Genomic DNA, 16178 nt, shown 5'->3' with positions numbered 1-16178 from the left:
CAGTTAAATTTATTGTCATGTAATAGATCTTTCACAAAAATCAGAAGACTCCTGGTGGGTCTCCAGAGCTGAGGCATTGACGCAGTGGTGTCTGGGAGCGTGGGCCCACGTGCTGCCTGAGGCGGTAGCCCCGGCTTGAGCTTTTAGGCCAGTGAGCACTTCTGCTGTTTGGTTCATTAAAAGCGGGTGGGGGAGAGGAGCATGCTGGAGAATGGGGCTTTGGAGGCACCTTGGTGAGCCAGGTGGCCTGGGGAGGGAACTGTGGGATCCCCTCAGTCAAGGGCTCCTTGGTTGTTGGCCCTCTCTGACTGACTTTTGGGGGACCCTATTTCCTCCTGCCCCGAGAACTGATAGGCCTGCAGCCTAGTGATTATCCCATGGCACTGCCCAGCCCTCAGCCTCCAAGGACAGATCCACGGTCCGAACAGAGGTTCAGGTGCTGCACGCGACCCTTTTAACATTGTGTGTTTTGGTTTAAAGGAAAGGAAGCAAGTCAAAATGCTTTGGAAGCAAATTCAAGCTGTCTTATCATTTCCCCATGTGGGGAACATAAAATAATTGCCACCTAAAATGATCATCATTCAGACTGTGAGGATTGACCCATCCACCTTCAAACCGCCTCTCCCCCTGGGCTCGACTAAGCAGGAGCTGTTAACACGCCTCATCTGCCGGTCTGAGGCCCCGTCCGTGTGACCTTAAGTGAGATACAGCAGAGTCCCCAGCCACGTGTGGAGACAGGAAGACACCTGAACAGAGCAAGGCCCGAGGAGGCCGCAGGCAACCTGCCCTTGCCTCCTAGGTCCAGCCGCCAGCAATGGCCCTTTGTCCATCTGCCAGCCAGCCTGCCTCGGGGAGCATCCTGGTGAGGACGAGGAAATTGTCTGGCTAGCCTCAAAAGCCCACTGAAGAGATGGAGCAGCCCAGGCTTTTCACGGGCGGAAGCCACACAGATGTGCACTGACGTGCTGGCGTGTTTTTGACCTTTCCAGAGCTTGCTGTGACTGGACATAGCTCCTCCCAGACCCTCTGAGATTGTGACGGACCAAAATGACTCCGGCCTCCAGCCCGGGGACACAGGGAGAGGAGAGAACTAGTTCCCAATAGAGATTAGCAACAGCCGACTGACACGGGGTGCTCAGTCTCATTTGAGATTACGTGCTTTCTACGCAGAAAAGCAGATGCTTTTTGTGTCTTTGAGAATGAAACAAGGCTCCTCATCCAGGCTGTGAGAGGGTGGTCGTGGACTCAGACCCGGCCTCCAAAGGACCAGCCCACTCTGCCTTCAGTACCCGCGGCTCCGGCAGGCATGCTCTGCTCAGGGCAGCCCGGCGAAGGTTTCCCTCAGAGAAGCTTCTTCCTCTAGCTCAGGGTCCAAAAGAGTTTAAACAAAGTCCGAAATGAAGAGAAAAACATGTTTTTCATCTCATGTGGAATACTGTATTAATCAAATTGGTCTCCTTTTCTCCTATTAGTCTGGTTGAAGAAAAAAGATTGCTTTCAAAATGAAGCTTTTCTTTTCCCAATGATTAATACAGAGTAGATTAACTTAATTTGTGCTAGACTGCAATTTAATTCAGCTACAGCTCAGAGGCCAAATCCACAGAAAAGCTAATCTGAGCTTCATGAGAAGGAGCCATTTCTTTCTTTGAAAGATGCAGAGGATCTGATCTAAAGGCTTATATCCAACGGCCTGGGCATAGTGTTTATTAAATCATGGGCCCTCTGGAAGGCAAACCCCTCATACATATGACTTCATTTCCTTACTAATTCCTGTCTCATCATCTTTTCAGATATTTCTCTATGTTGAAAACACACACACACACACACACACACACATACACAGGACCAAAACAAAAATCTTGAACATGCAAAGAAAAAAAATAGTATGTACTGGTGAAGTGTTATATGCCTAAGGCATCAGGTTCCTGGAAAAGCTCTAGATTTTTGGTTTAGAAATAAAACTGCATGTGGAATAGCAGGTTTTTACATTTATTATTGTCGTGTGCCCCCCCCGCTCCCCTTTTTTGCACTACAGTCTAAGCTGAGTGATCTACTGCCAACTGGCACCAATTCTCCAAATCCAAGCGTGTAAGGGAAGCACGCCTGTGTGATCCTCTTTGCTAGAAGATACATCAGGCAATCTGTCTACTTCTGTTCCCCAGGAAGAAAGTAACTGGAAGGGCTGCTGGGTGGGAGGGAGGTGAGGGTGGGAGACAGTGTCCTGCCCTCAGTCGGAATCCATCGTGAAGAGCTGGATGTCCTGTGGGTTCCAGTAGAGGCCTACTGCTGAGTTGTAGACCAGAGACCACACATAGGGGATAAAAAACTCCTCGGGCTGCTCCTCTTCCACATATTTGAATTTCAATTCTGGAAATTTCTGCAACAAAAACAAGACGATTTTATAATCTCACAGTTCCATGCAAAAGCAGTGCTGAGGTGTGCAGGGAGCCCACCTCCCTCACTGGTCACCGGGCCTGAGAGGTCTGGGGCTTTACCGGCCAGTTTGCAAATGACTCCTGAGAAAACGTGAAGTATGTGGAGGAAAGACGAGTAAGCCCGTCAGTAGCTGTCTGCTGATGTCGGTCTGCTGAGCGGAGCAGGGACCCGAACAGGGGGAGGCAGGAGGACAAGTGTCAGAGTGGAAACGGGCCCTGCACAGGTGACACATGGAGGGCTCACGGAAAGACTACCTACTGGCCCAGCCGAGGGCTGGCTCTCCCTGAGACTTTGCTTTCAGGGCTGAGTGTCCTCGGAGATGAGAGCTTTCCCTCACAACTCCTCAGCCTGGACCCACAGGGGCAGGCAGGCGTCCCTCATGGAAGGCCGGGCGGGTGCCGGGGCCGCCTCCTCGGGGCCGTGGTGATGGCTGTGGCCTTGTGGAGGGAGGCTGGGGTGACTCCTCGCCGGGGCTCAGTTAAAGCTGCAGTCTGGCTCTGTGAACGTAGCCAGGCGACCGGGCCTGCGCTCTGCGGCCCGGCTGATAAGCAAGCACTGAAATCATCTGATGACTATGTGGACGAATGAAACCACCAACCATGTACCGAGGACCAACGCTGTGCCAGGCGACAGCCACTGCTTTATGTATATTGTCTCGTTCACAGTCTTCTGTTCACTGGACGGCCTAGCGCTGCAGGGGGCCATGGCCACAGGCGGGCTGCCCTCACAGAAGGGGTGCCGGGGCCAGGGTGGGGGGGGCAGCAGCAGCAACAGAACAATGAGAACAGATTAGTGAGAAAGACCGGAGGCTCCAGGGCCCTGAGGGAGGCGGTGGAGGCGGGGGGCAGGGGGGGGGGACGGGACGGGCAGCCAGGTGAAGAGGGAAGGGCGCTGCTCCTGCCGGACCAGGTGGACGCAAGGCCGGTGTGAGGCAGGGCACAGCAGGCTGGAGGTGCAAGGCGGGCAGGGGGAAGCACCGGCAGGCAGGGCCCAGCCCCAGGAGCAAGGAGGGACACAGGAGCCGCATGAGGAGCCCTGGCCTCCGCGCTAAGGTCCTGGAAGCCTTTGAAGGGTCTGAGAAGGGGGCTTGGTGAGAATGGCTCTGCGCAGTGACCCCTCCAGTCACAGTGTGGAGAACAGAGGGCACATAGCAGGGGTGGGGACAGGCCTGGACCAGGAGAGAGGCCAGCAGGCCTAAACGAAGAGGAAGGAGGGGGGTGGGCAGGAAAGCCACCCACTCATCCACCCATCCACATAAAGTTGTAGGAATTTTATTTTTATTTATTTTTAAAGATTTATTTATTTTGTAGAGAGACAGAGAATGTGTGAGTGGGGGGAGGGGCAGAGGGAGAGAGCAAATCCTCAAGCAGGCTCCCCACTGATCGTGGAGCCCGACACGGGCTCAATCCCAGGACCCCGAAATCATCACCTGAGCCAAAATCAAGAGTTGACCGCTTAACCGACTTAGCCACCCAGGTGCCCCTTGTAGGAATTTTAAAACAGCATTTTACAATAATTGAGACTCGACACCTAAGTGCTGGATCCAGAGTTCCAGACAGATGAGGGAAAGGCAGAGTAAGCAGGAGATGCTCCTGACAAGGTGAGTTTTGAGTTAAATCCTGAAAATGTGTATAGGAATTCCTGAAAGAGGGTTACTCTGGTCAAGGATGCAGTCCCCTCTGTTACAGCTTTAATGAAAACCAACTCTATTCCATGGCTCCAAAGGCATTATGTAAACATAGAATATACACAAATGGGATTTATAAGTGGCCCGAACTCCTGCATCCCCTACTCGCACACCCTCCCACATCCTCCCTCACACTCTATGTACCCCATACTCCAGAGGCCCGTGCAGGAGGCCTCTGGCTTAATGAAAACCTCCGCCTTTTCGGACCACGAGCGTTTCGAATCCGTACTTTGCTGCAAGTGTCCGAGGGCGCGGACGGCAGCGGCGGCGCCTGCCATTCAGAGGGCGACTCCTCCCGGCGGGCTGTCCCGGGCCTTCTGGCGGACACGGTTTGGCCAGCTCGGGGAGACGGCGGCTGCCAGCATGTCCTGCCGTGCCTGGGATTCAGGTGGGGCCCCCCCCACTCCGGGCTGCTTCCGGCCTGGCCTGGGCTTCTCAGGGCTGAGGGAACAGAGTTCTTGGAGGTGGCAGTAAATTTGTCATGGAATCAGCTGTGCTGTCTTACAGGCTGCAACACAACGATACGCTTTCCCACGAGAAACCTGCGCTTGTATCGACAGGGTGTGGCTGAGCGCGCCCGGGCACCACGCTGTGGCCAGTCACCCCAAGGTCCGGCCGAGGCTGATACGGCCAACCCCGCTAATGGAAGGTGAAGCAGGGCCTGGAGAGGCCAAGCCAGTTCTAGGTCACACAGCCTGTGGGGTGGAGTTGGGATTAAAGTGTAGGTCTGACTGGGTGGGAAAGTCAGTTTGAAAAAATGACAGAGTTGTGGCCACCCTAGTCCTTTGTCCTTCGGTTCAACTCTCCTAGGCTGCACGGGGCCCTTCAGGGACAGCGCTGTTCTCTCACCGCATGGCACAGAACCCGGCTCACTACTGGTCCTTAAAAAACAACCAAGCCACAGAGATATCATCATCAAGAATGAGGGACTGGGTCTGAACAAGAAATTTACCCTCTAATAACAAGGATGAAAATCCTAGTTCTTAGAATGGCTTCAATCTTGAGAAAACTTCTCCCACTGACCCAGAGAGAAGTGAGGGGCTGGGCGGGGGGGAGGAGAGGGGATAGAGTGGTGGCCCGAAAAGGTCAGAGCCCCCACGTTGCCTCTTTCAGCTAGAATAACAACATCCTACATTTCCAAGTGGTAATGTCGCCAATACGATGCACTTGTTGTTAGAGGTAGAAATGACTAAAAGATGTGCAAGCTTTTCTCCATCCAGTGACATATTTGGGGGCTTCCTATGAAGGCCTTAGGAAAGGATGTCAGACAATCTGCACCAGGCTGCTCTCTGCCTCTCTGAGGGTGGAATGGGAAGGAGAACCAGAAAACCGACGGCTTGTGTAAGAACTCCTTCCAACTTAATTAAAGACGCTTAGGCTAGAGTTGCTCAATGGCTAGCGCTAAGTTTTCCTGCCCTTATGATTTTGGGGAAATTCTGATGACTGTTCAGTGAGAGAGAGTAATGAGTCCGAGCCTGCCCTTTGATCGTGCATGGGCAGATCTAGGAAAAGGCCAGTAGGAAAAGCACCCCCGGCATCCCCATGACTATCCTTCCCACCACCTGATCAAACAGAGCTGAAAATGCCTTGTTTTCATTGTGGCTCAAGTTTATGTCAAAACAACAACCCATCTCTCACTCTGGTAGTAAATGTAGTCAACAGACTCTCAACAAAGGATGATACCCAGCGTGGCAAGACCATCCACTATGTAGTATATAACAGCAGCTAACAGAACTGATCACCTATTATGTGGCAGGCAAGTTCAAACACTTTATATTTAGTCACTCATTTAATCCTTGAACAAACTAGAAAAAGCACTTGAAAGGCAAGCAGATAATTGAGTTTTAGCCCCATCTTTTTCCACTAATTCAGTCATTCAGCAAGTATTTACCGAAAGCCTACCATGTCATGAGCCCAGGACTAAAAATCGAGCTGAGTGACACCCAATCCTAGCATTTAAGAGCTGAAAGTCCAGGCCTTGGGAGCTGGGTGACTTGGGACAAGGCTCATATCCTCATCTGGGCTCTTAAAACATAAAGTTTACTCTGAGATTTTGAATTTAACCATCCTGTCTCCTTCACAGGGTTGTGACAAATCAAATGAGCTGGTGGCAGTCTTGAGGAGAGGGTAAACGTCGAAAGGTCCTGAGCTGTCCTGTGGGTTGACAAGAGATGGTTTTAAAGTCGAAGCCTCCCAACTGCTTAAAACCGAGACAAGCACAAGGCTGTGGCTGAGCTGCCCTGCGGCCCGAGAGCGTGCGGCTGACCGTGTGGAGGTCCAGCCGTGGCCCCCGCCCGTGCTGGCTTGTGAAGGCCCTGCCACACACTGGATGCCGACTTCACATGGCTGGAGCGGGGGCCACTGGGCACGGTGGAAGCAAAAGAGCAAGTCCAGACAGAGCGGCATGAGTGCACTTCTAAGCTGAACACTGTGGACGCCGCACACACACACACACACACACACACACGCCCCAGCTCCCCTCTCCTCAAAGGAACAAGTGAGCACAGAGGTAGTATTTCTTGGGTTCTTTGCTCAGAACTTTTCACCGACACTTAAAAGGTTCAGTCCAGAGGATAAACCATAAATAGCAGGAAAAAGAAGAGCATGTTCTCGAAAACTGGCTACACACATTGTGAAAGCACAAGGTAAAGAGCTTCCTTTTTCCTGCAATGAGCTGTTTTTAAGATCCGTTTTAAAAGGGCGAAATAAGTAATTATCAAAGAGTTTTGGAAACACTCTTCACTCAACCTGACTGAACGTGAATGCGCTTTCGTAGAATAAGCTGGGCTCAAGCTGTAGTGAATTTGCCCCCTTCTCAAATTTACCTGTCAGTCTCGCTAGAGAGAGCCAACATGGTTAGAGATTTAAATAGACATTCTTAAAAATATGTGCTCCTCTAATAGGTCTTAGAAGTCTTGAGAGCTAAGGAAAAGAAAGACAAAAGGTTTTATTTAGCACTAACGACACTGGGGACACATTTTGTCAGGATTCAGTCCAAGAAATGTCATAGTCTGAATGTCAGATCAACAACCTAGAAAAAGTCACTCTTTCCTTTATGTTCCTTTTCAAGCCTGTGGAGAACAATAATGCCATCCTGTGATGGCTGAGGGAAGTCCAACTTCCTCACTTGAGTGTCTTCATTCTGACTGGGCTGCCTGGGCCCTCCCAGACCTTCCCAGCTCTGACATCCGTCCACATGCCCTCTAACCACAACTCCTCTCCGGAGTTCTCAGGCCCCCTCTGGGCTCTAGCCAGGGGCTGTCGGGTAGATGTGCTTGAGGACCACAAAAGCTCTGGGAAAGCACAGGAGAGGCCCTGGGGACGTGAGGGCTTTGACTTGATAGTTATGGCAAGAACTCTCTGGAAGAGGCTAGCAGAAGGCAGGGTACTGGTCACCTTGGGCCCAGGCTTTTGCCCCTTTCTTTCTGAGACAGTTGTCCTGTGACTCAGCTCAATAAGGAGAGAAAACCCATCTCTCAAGCTCAGAGCTTGGTCTCAATCCAAAGCTACTTACAACAATCCGGTTGTTTTGATTTTTGGAGCCAGAGGTAATGCTAGACTCTCAAGTTTGGCTGGAATGTTTTTATCAGCTCCAGTGAATCAACCCACCACAGTGGGACATCCGGACGCCCAGCCCAGAGACAAAGCAAAGGTCTGACTTGGCGATTGAGACTCGGGTATAAGAAGCAGACCAAAAGCTTTAGACCAAAAGCCTTTCTGCTGTCGGTCATGTGATTTGGTGAAAACCCACAGGAAGTTCAGTGAGCAGATGTAGGGCTCAAATGCAATAATTTTTATGACCACGAAAGTTCAATGGAGCTTTCCCCCTTCCACCTAAAGATGACAGAGATAGCACCAGAAACTCTAGCAAGCACCTGGCATGGCTCCAGAAATGTAGTGCAGTGTAAAATCAAATAGCTAAACAGCCCATTAGCAAGAATTCTTTAAAAGCCCACATTCAGCCTCTGAAGGGAGTTGTGAAGGGTGATGGTTGGGGGCGAGGCGCCTGTTGCCACCAGCAGAGGGTGCGGGTTAGGAGGGGGAGGGGAGTTCCTGTCAGCGGTGCACGCAGTGTTGGTGGTAGGCAGGTTCCGTGTAGATGAAAAGTAAACTGGTTTCAAGATCCTGTTGTAAGACGGCAAGGTAAAAGAATTCACATACAATGGTTTTATCTGGGGGTGCATTTGGGGAGGATTCTCCAGCTCCCCTCCCCTTCTCTCCCTCACCTGCTACGGCTGCGCAACACCACGTCCTTCAGTGATGGGCCCTTCAAGTAAAGCCCGGTAAGCACCTGCTGCATCTGAGGTGCTGTGCTTGGGGCTGGGGAGGAGGGAAAGAGGAAGAGCTGGTGTTTCTCTACCAGGGGGTATAATTTGGTAGGAATAAGAACAGAGGGGAGCGTGGCACAAGATGGAAGGACAGCGCCCCGGGAGGGCTCCCTCCCTGGTCCATCTGGCTAATCCCAGGATCGGAAGATGTTAGGTGGGCTTGGACAGCAAACTCCAGAAGAAATAGGAATAGACAAATCAGGAAGCATGTATATTTAGCTACATTACCGTCTGTACAAGCCCGGACTGCAGGCTCTTCCATGTGTAAGGGAATGAGTTACAAATGGATCAAACGTCATTACTTAACTGAGAAAAAGAAGACAGGCTCTGTTCTATGAATGACAGAGACGCTGAAGGGGGAGTTCCAGTTTATGCCAATTTTAAAATTAATGAAAAGCTAAATTTAAAATACAGAAAATTAGAAAGGGCTACTTACTAAAAGTTAGAAATTATGAGATATGAAGCTAAAATTACGAAGCCCACCATGAGGGTGGCTCAGCAGAGAGTCACACTACACGGCAGATCTGAGAGCACCGCAGCTGGCCAGGAGTGGGGGCCTCTCTAGCAAGCAAGTTACCACCTAAGAAGAGGGTTACAGGTGAGCAGGCACCTATCCTGGAAGCTCAGGCTGGGTGACCAACCACCTCTTGCTCAGGACAATGGCTTGTCACCTGAGTATCTGCAAGCGACACTAACAGCTTCTGTAACTGGTGGTCAAAAAACTTTTAGGAAAAAATAGAGAGAGTAGAAGGTTGAACCCACACCTGTGATGAGCTCTCCCTAAATTTACCATCACACCATCAGCCAGAATCTGAAACCCACTTGAGTGTGAAACCTGAGCAAATTTCCCTGGTTAGACCCTTCTGTTACAGACCCCAGGTTAAGGGGAATCACAGAAAGGAGGTCTTTAGTTTTAAATTTGTCTCTCTTTTCTGAGGGCTGGTGGGGTGGCACAAAGGAGAAGGAAGGACAGGTAGGCCCTCCTGCCGCAGGGGAAGTTGGAGAAAAGCCCTGACAGGTGGGTTCTAACCCGTAGGGACAGGGCTGGGGACAGGAAGGGGAGCCGGCCCTGCGTGTGGAGAGACTCCCAGAAGCCCAGAGCACACCCTGGGGCCTGGCAAGTAGTGTGGGGCTAGGGCACAGGGAAGACGGAGGGTGGAGACAGGGAGGCGGGCCTCCAGGGCTGGGATGATGAGTTCGTTCATTTGGTGAGAGAACAGCCTGGGAGCTGATATTTGTAATTTAAAAGTCATTAGCTCCGAGGCAACAGTCCAGGTTGCTAAATGTGTAAACTCCTCTAGACTAACCTGCCTTATTGAGTCAAAGCACCTATTTTGGAGGCCAATCAATTCCAATTCAGGAGGCTGGGAGGAGGAGGACGGCTTGGTTCTAGGGTGGGAGATGAAGGGCCAAAGTGGAGCATTTACTGGCAGAACTTTTTTTGTTGAAAGCAGGCCCATGGCTGGGCTGGTGGCAGGACTTGCTTGTCCTTTGGTAGGGGCTCATCAGTTTGTATAGGACCCAGCTATCTGACCAGAAGAGTGCGATCCCAGAAAATAAATCTACTACTATTAGATAAAATTCTAAGTAGAGTATAAGCTCCCAGAGGGCAGGGATTTTAATTTTTCCACTGATGTGTCCCCCAGTGCTTAGAATATTGCCAGGGGTTTAAGAACAGTTTGCTGAATAAATGAACAAGTACGTAAAAATTGTTGTTTGTAGAAAGACCCAGAGTTCTTGGGGCGCCTGGGTAGCTCAGTCGTTAAGCATCTGCCTTCGGCTCAGGTCATGATCCCAGGCTCCTGGGATCGAGTCCCACATCGGGCTCCCTGCTCGGCAGGAAGCCTGCTTCTCCCTCTCCCACTCCCCCTGCTTGTGTTCCCTTTCACTGTGTCTCTCTCTGTCAAATAAATAAATAAAATCTTAAAAACAAACAAACAAACAAAACCCCAGAGTTCTTTGCGGGTGAGGCACGGGGGAAGAGTTTGGGAAATGGAGTCCTGCACACTAGGTGAGTTAGTGGAATAACTGCCTAAACTGAGTGAGCCAAATTAAGCCCATGTTGCTTTTAGAAGCAAATGAGCTGACTTACTGGGATTTGGGGGGCAATACTTCAAATCTAATAGATTCATTTACTTCTCAAATTGCCATGCTCCTTGCCTACCACCATTCTACCACATCGGATTCTTGCTGGTAGAAAAATCCAGCTCACGGATAATGGATAATGTTGACATACATTAAATCAACATTAAAATTAAAATATGTTCAATGTTCATTAAACATTAAGTATGTTCAATGTTCATTAAAATATGTTCAGTGTTCAAATACAGTCAATGCCATATTTTGTATTTCAAAATATATCTAATTATGGAAAATGATGAACTCTTTGCATATAAGTTATAGTCACGGACTAGAGATGCATAATATGTTAACAGAGACAAGTGCCAGTTTTAATCAGTCTTTTACTGTTTACTCTTGTCAAGGTCACGATAAGGCCAGATGCCCTCAAATTAACACTTATGTCCTAAGTACTGTATCAGTGATAATCTTTCTTTATACTATTCTTTTTTCAGAATAATATGTGAACTAGGGGAGTGAGAGAGAGATACAGATTTGGAGACAGATTCTGAATCATGTTTAGACAAATTCTAGCAAAACAAGGATCCTCGTTGAGTTTGAATGTCCATGCATGAGGAGTTACATGTGGATGACCTGTAGAGGACATGGGGATGTGGGGACAAGGGCAGGCAGGCGGCTTCACTGGCACACCCCAGCTCAGATTGGGGTGAGCTCGGGTGATTATGTCAGGCAAGAACCCAGGCTTTGCCACAGTATGTCAAAGAGATACGTGGAAAGACAATTCCAACTAAGACAAACTTGGAAAAGCTATCTCTAATTTCCTAGAGTTAACTTAGAGTTAACTTCTTTGCACATTCTTAGGATTTAAGTTATAAGCAAACGTGATAATTTTTCAAGACTATATAGGGGCATCACCCATTCTTAGAAAAGTCATGCCTTCATTATTCCTTCCTTGGCAAGAAGATAAAACTAGCCTCTGATAATCAACATTCCCATGTACCCATTATGGACAGGAGGATTTTTTCCCCCTCTGCTTATGGAAAGAACAAGCTATTCCAAGTGTTATGTGAGAAGCCTTGTGGTTGCTAAACCAATGATGTTTTCCTCAATCTAGCTGGAGAAAATCCTACTTAAAAGCCACGATCCTAGTGGCAAGCGTTTATCACCTAAAATTCGGGTTCAGTACTTCCTATGACTGTACTTCCCAGTGACCCAAGCACGATCCACGAGGGGGGTGACCCAGATCTGTGACTTCCTGTCAAATGCCACAGTCTTGGCCCCGTGGTTATTCCAACATGAGTAATCAATGAATTAAAAACACAAAATGAGATTTGTTTACTTCTGCATAGTCATTAGGATTAAAAAAGGGTATCAGGAAATCTAGAGGAAAGGAAACAGAAGCAGAATGCTCTAGAATGAGTCCTAATACTTTGTGCCAAAAAGCAGAATTTGGTATGAAGTGAGTCTTAGATTCCATTCAAGGATGGTTGTGTCCGGGAAGTTCCAAAATCATAAAAATGCGAGGTTAATTGATCTAGAAGATGGGATCCCCTAGCTTCAAAAAAAGACAGGTTGAGGTCAGTTAGAAAAATCCATATTACATTCCTGAACCTTACTTTTTTTTTCCTGAGCCTTAATTCTAAGAACTCATGGAATCACAGAATGTCAGCACTAGAGGACTAAACACCCCTCACTCCCACATAAGTTCCTTCTACTCTTTTAAAAAGAAGGTACAAATAAAACAACAAAAATCTTTATTAGTCCTAAGGTATACCAAGTTAACTGAAATTTACATTAAATGACTACTGGATATGTTTACTTTTTAAAATAAGTTTACTTTTTAAAGAAATTGTTCTAATATAGTGAACATACATATTACCTCAGCCCTACATGTCTTCAAACTCAGGCTGTTCTTTGAGAAAGCAATTGACACTTGCCCAAGATTAAAAAAATGCCATTGATAAATTAGTTGTGTTTTTAGCCCCTTGAGGTCAGTAAACATACTGACCATCATTAAATGATCCAAAAACTTGATTTGGTGTCATGTATCACAGCGTGTTGTTTTGGTTTGTGAAATAGCTAGCGGGTGTGAGATGTTTAATTGGTTGAAAACCTCAAGAGAGGAGATAAGCAATGAGTGCATCAGAGAGAACTAATCAAAACAGTTCGTCTGATTTTTCTCCAGGAAAACATGAACAGGTAGAAGCAAACACAGAGCAAAGTGGGAGGTCGGGTAGGTCACTGAGGAAGGGGGGATGAGAGAAAACACTAGCACAGTAGAGCTGTGACTGAGAACTCGGACAGATAAAAGAAAAATAACAAAGGAGAAACCTACCCTACTCTATATTCAACTATAAAAGAGAACTGAATGGTGTATAATCTCTCCCCAATTGGACTATCATAGATGTATATAATTGAGAATTTATACCCGCTATGTTACAATCACAGGAGAACTAATAAAAATGCCTGTATAGAATATCTAGGGAATATAGGCTACATTTAATTATTTTTATTTAGAAAATTTTTTAAAGATTATTCATTTATTTATTTGAGAGAGAGAGAGCAAGAGAGAGCATGAGCTGCGGGGAGAGGCAGACTCCCCACTGAGCAGGGAGCCCGACATGGGGCTCCATCCCAGGACCCCGGGATCATGACCTGAGCTGAAGGCAGACACCTACCCGACTGAGCCACCCAGGCGCCCCAGGATATTTTATTTTATAGTTCAAATAAAAGTGGTTGAGATTCAAACTTTCAAATGTTTTAATTTTGAAAATTCAAACTCTGACCCTGTCCATCTTTAGCACCCCTAGATTTCAAAATTTAAAAATATCTACTAGTACATGAAAGAACCAAAGTCTGTATTTCCTTGACGCACCACACCGTACGGACGATGTTAACGGCGCCTGCAGCCTCCACACTTTGGCTTCCCCTTCTCACTCCAGCTTCATCAACCAACCAGCCTCTTATGTGGGAAACCCTTGGGGCATGGCAAGTAGAAAGCAAAGTTCCTACTCTCAACGGGCCGAAAATCTAGTAAGGAGACAAAGTATAAATGCACAAACTAAACACTGAAACGGCATCTCATTGTTAAATACCAAGAAGAGTCATACTGAAAGTGAGCTACTGCAGAGTTCCCAGCAAGGAGAGGTCATCTGGAACAGTCTTTACGGAGGTGGCAGGACCCAGGCTGTAAAAGCAGGTAGAGAAGAGGCAAGGAGGCCACTTCAGGGACAAGCAAGGCAGGAAGGAAGAGTGGGTTCAGGGGCTGGGTTAAGTGTGGGGGTAAATGGTGGGGGGTGGGGTGCTAAAGGTGGACAGGGTCAGAGTTTGAATTGTACTTGATTTTTCCTGGATTCTTCAGGCATTGGGAGGGGTGGTGAGGGAGGTAAGAGAGGTGGGGAAGGTCATTACAATGACTGGGTGGTGGGGGTGGTAGTGATGATGGTGGGGTGTGTGTGTGCGCGCACGCGCATGACGTTTCTCCAGACAAACCCCACCCACCCGCTCTCCCCTGCCAAAAGTCACGTTCGAGAAATGAGGTCCACAGAGCAGTAGCATCAGTAGGACCTGGGCAGGCACTTACTAAAAGGCGAATTCTTGGGCCTCAAATATTCCGTGATTCAGGAAGGCAGAAATAAAAGAATGACCAGAGCGAAGAAGAATTTCAGTTTCGGAGGAGGAGCCGTACGTGGGAGTAAAAGTTCGGGATCTGGGACGGCTGAGACTGCAGATGGTTAAGGCATCCCCGAGAACTGGAGCTGGAAAGCTTTTGACACCGTCTAGACAGCAAATTCATTTAGAACGTGGGGAAACTGAGGCCTACAGTAACAGTGATTTATTTCAGGCCTCAAGGCTAAAATGTGGCAGAGGTCTAACAAGAAATCAGTATTTGGGGCCACTGGCGAGGCTGGCCCCTAGACACAGAGGCTCAGAACCATCGGCATGGAGCCTGAGGACAAGTGAAAGCCTTCGACAATAAAAAACAGGGGAAAGGTCGGTGGAAAATGGTGCTTCAAAGACAATCCAGTGGGTCCAAATTGTGCTAGGAACTCCCTAGCTTCCCTAGCATGCAATCATTTCACGAATAACTAACTGCTTTTATGGTCCTGTAGTCTACGTGCAAGGATGTGGACGTTAACGGGGGACAGACTGGAGTACAAAGCATCCGGAGCTCTGGCCAATCCACAGCAGCAATACTCTTTCTGGCCTGAAGTTCTAATGGGATTGTGCGTGTAGGATCCTACCTAACAGCTCAGGGCCAAGCTGTGCAGCTTCCCCAGACTCCGCGGGGGCTAAACAGGCAGCTTGTTCCAGCGCTTTGGGTACATATTTTTAATTCCCCTTCTTGGACAAAGGTCCCCTGCAGCGAGAATGGGAAGACAAAGAGTATGATGAGCTGAAAGATGGAAAGGCTGGATGAGGAAATGGTCCCTTGAAGCGTTCCAAGAAATACTCGGCTAGGGCGCACACAAGATGAGCGAACCGGCCACGGGCGGCGGACGGCCCCGGGAACAGTGGCCCCGGACCATTAGGTGTGCACGGGCCCCCAGCCTGGCCAGGGCGTGAGGGACGGGGACGGCCAAAGCAGACTTCAGTGTTTTTCAAGCCATGCTGGTCACGGTCCCGTTTCCTCTGCCATCACCCTGCCCCTGCTTTCCTGAGACAGAGGCAGGACCCTGAAGACAATTCGGAGAGACTTGAGAGCCAGAGTTTCCCAGGGTCCTCCTTTATTCTACCACCGAAACTAAGCAGAGCAACTCAACAGCTCACCGGAGAAAGAGTATTTTTCTTGTCAGTATTATGGCAGGAAAGAAAAACACTTCAGATGCTCGCCTTTCCAAAACTAACACAGAGAAGGGGTAATAAAGGACAGACAGGTGATGTCGTCACAGATCAAATACGCCCTGGATCTCAGGCCGCATGCTGCCATGGAAGATCCTCCCGGAGAGGTGAAGACGTTACTATCTGTGGGCCGAAACAAACACCAAAGCTTCCGTCTGTGAAAGCCTGTCCGTTGCCATTCTTGAATCCCACGTGTCCCCTTTCCTGTGCAAAAAGGCACAGGTTTTATTTCATTCCTTAGTGTGTGAGAGGTTTAAAACTCGGCCCACCACATCTAAAATGCTGGCCTTGGGGCAGGTTAGAAATGTAACTGCACAGACAGAAGCCCACATGATTTCAATGTTTTTCCCCAATTTTCTTAAGAAGGGAACATTTCACAACTTTATGAATGAGCCACAACAGCACGGGCAGGTTAGAAGGTTGTTCAGAGGCGCAGAGCAGTGGTACCGAGCGGTAAAGGCCAGGCCAGCCCAGGAGGGCGAGCGTGCACGGGAGGGGTGGTGGGGTGGGGTTGGGGAGGGGGGCATGGGGGGAAGAGGGTCGCTCCTGGAGCCCCAAGTCTCATGGATGCCGCTCATGTACGGGGTCACGCAGGGTCACAAACCCGGGCCACGGTGGTCAGGAAAGGCAAGGCAAGGAAGCTGGGAGTCCAACTTTTTTCTATTTCCTCTGAAGCGGTGGCTCTGTGTGCTGCAAATATGGGCAGAGGAGGTGTAACTGCAAACACCAACTAAGGGCGCGGTCAGGGCTGCGGGAGCCACGGTCGGAAAGCCATGGCTGGGCCAGGCAAACGCTTTGCCCCTGTC

At 48.9% G+C, this 16178-nt stretch overlaps 1 protein-coding gene across 2 annotated transcripts in view; it reads right to left on the bottom strand.

Annotated features, from left to right (window-relative positions):
* Positions 1 to 1973: 1973 nt before the first annotated feature.
* DYM (dymeclin) overlaps positions 1974 to 16178 on the bottom strand; it is a 340668-nt gene continuing 326463 nt past the window's right edge. For both annotated transcript variants that reach the window (XM_036078200.2, XM_036078201.2), the window contains one exon: positions 1974 to 2377. In XM_036078200.2, the coding sequence (XP_035934093.1) occupies positions 2228 to 2377 (150 nt within the window). In that variant the 3' untranslated portion in view covers positions 1974 to 2227. The remainder of the gene's footprint in view (positions 2378 to 16178) is intronic.

The sequence above is a fragment of the Halichoerus grypus genome, chromosome 13 (genome assembly GCF_964656455.1).
Source record: "Halichoerus grypus chromosome 13, mHalGry1.hap1.1, whole genome shotgun sequence".
Classification (NCBI taxonomy): Eukaryota; Metazoa; Chordata; class Mammalia; order Carnivora; family Phocidae; genus Halichoerus; species Halichoerus grypus.
This window is presented reverse-complemented; position numbering and strand designations above follow the sequence as displayed.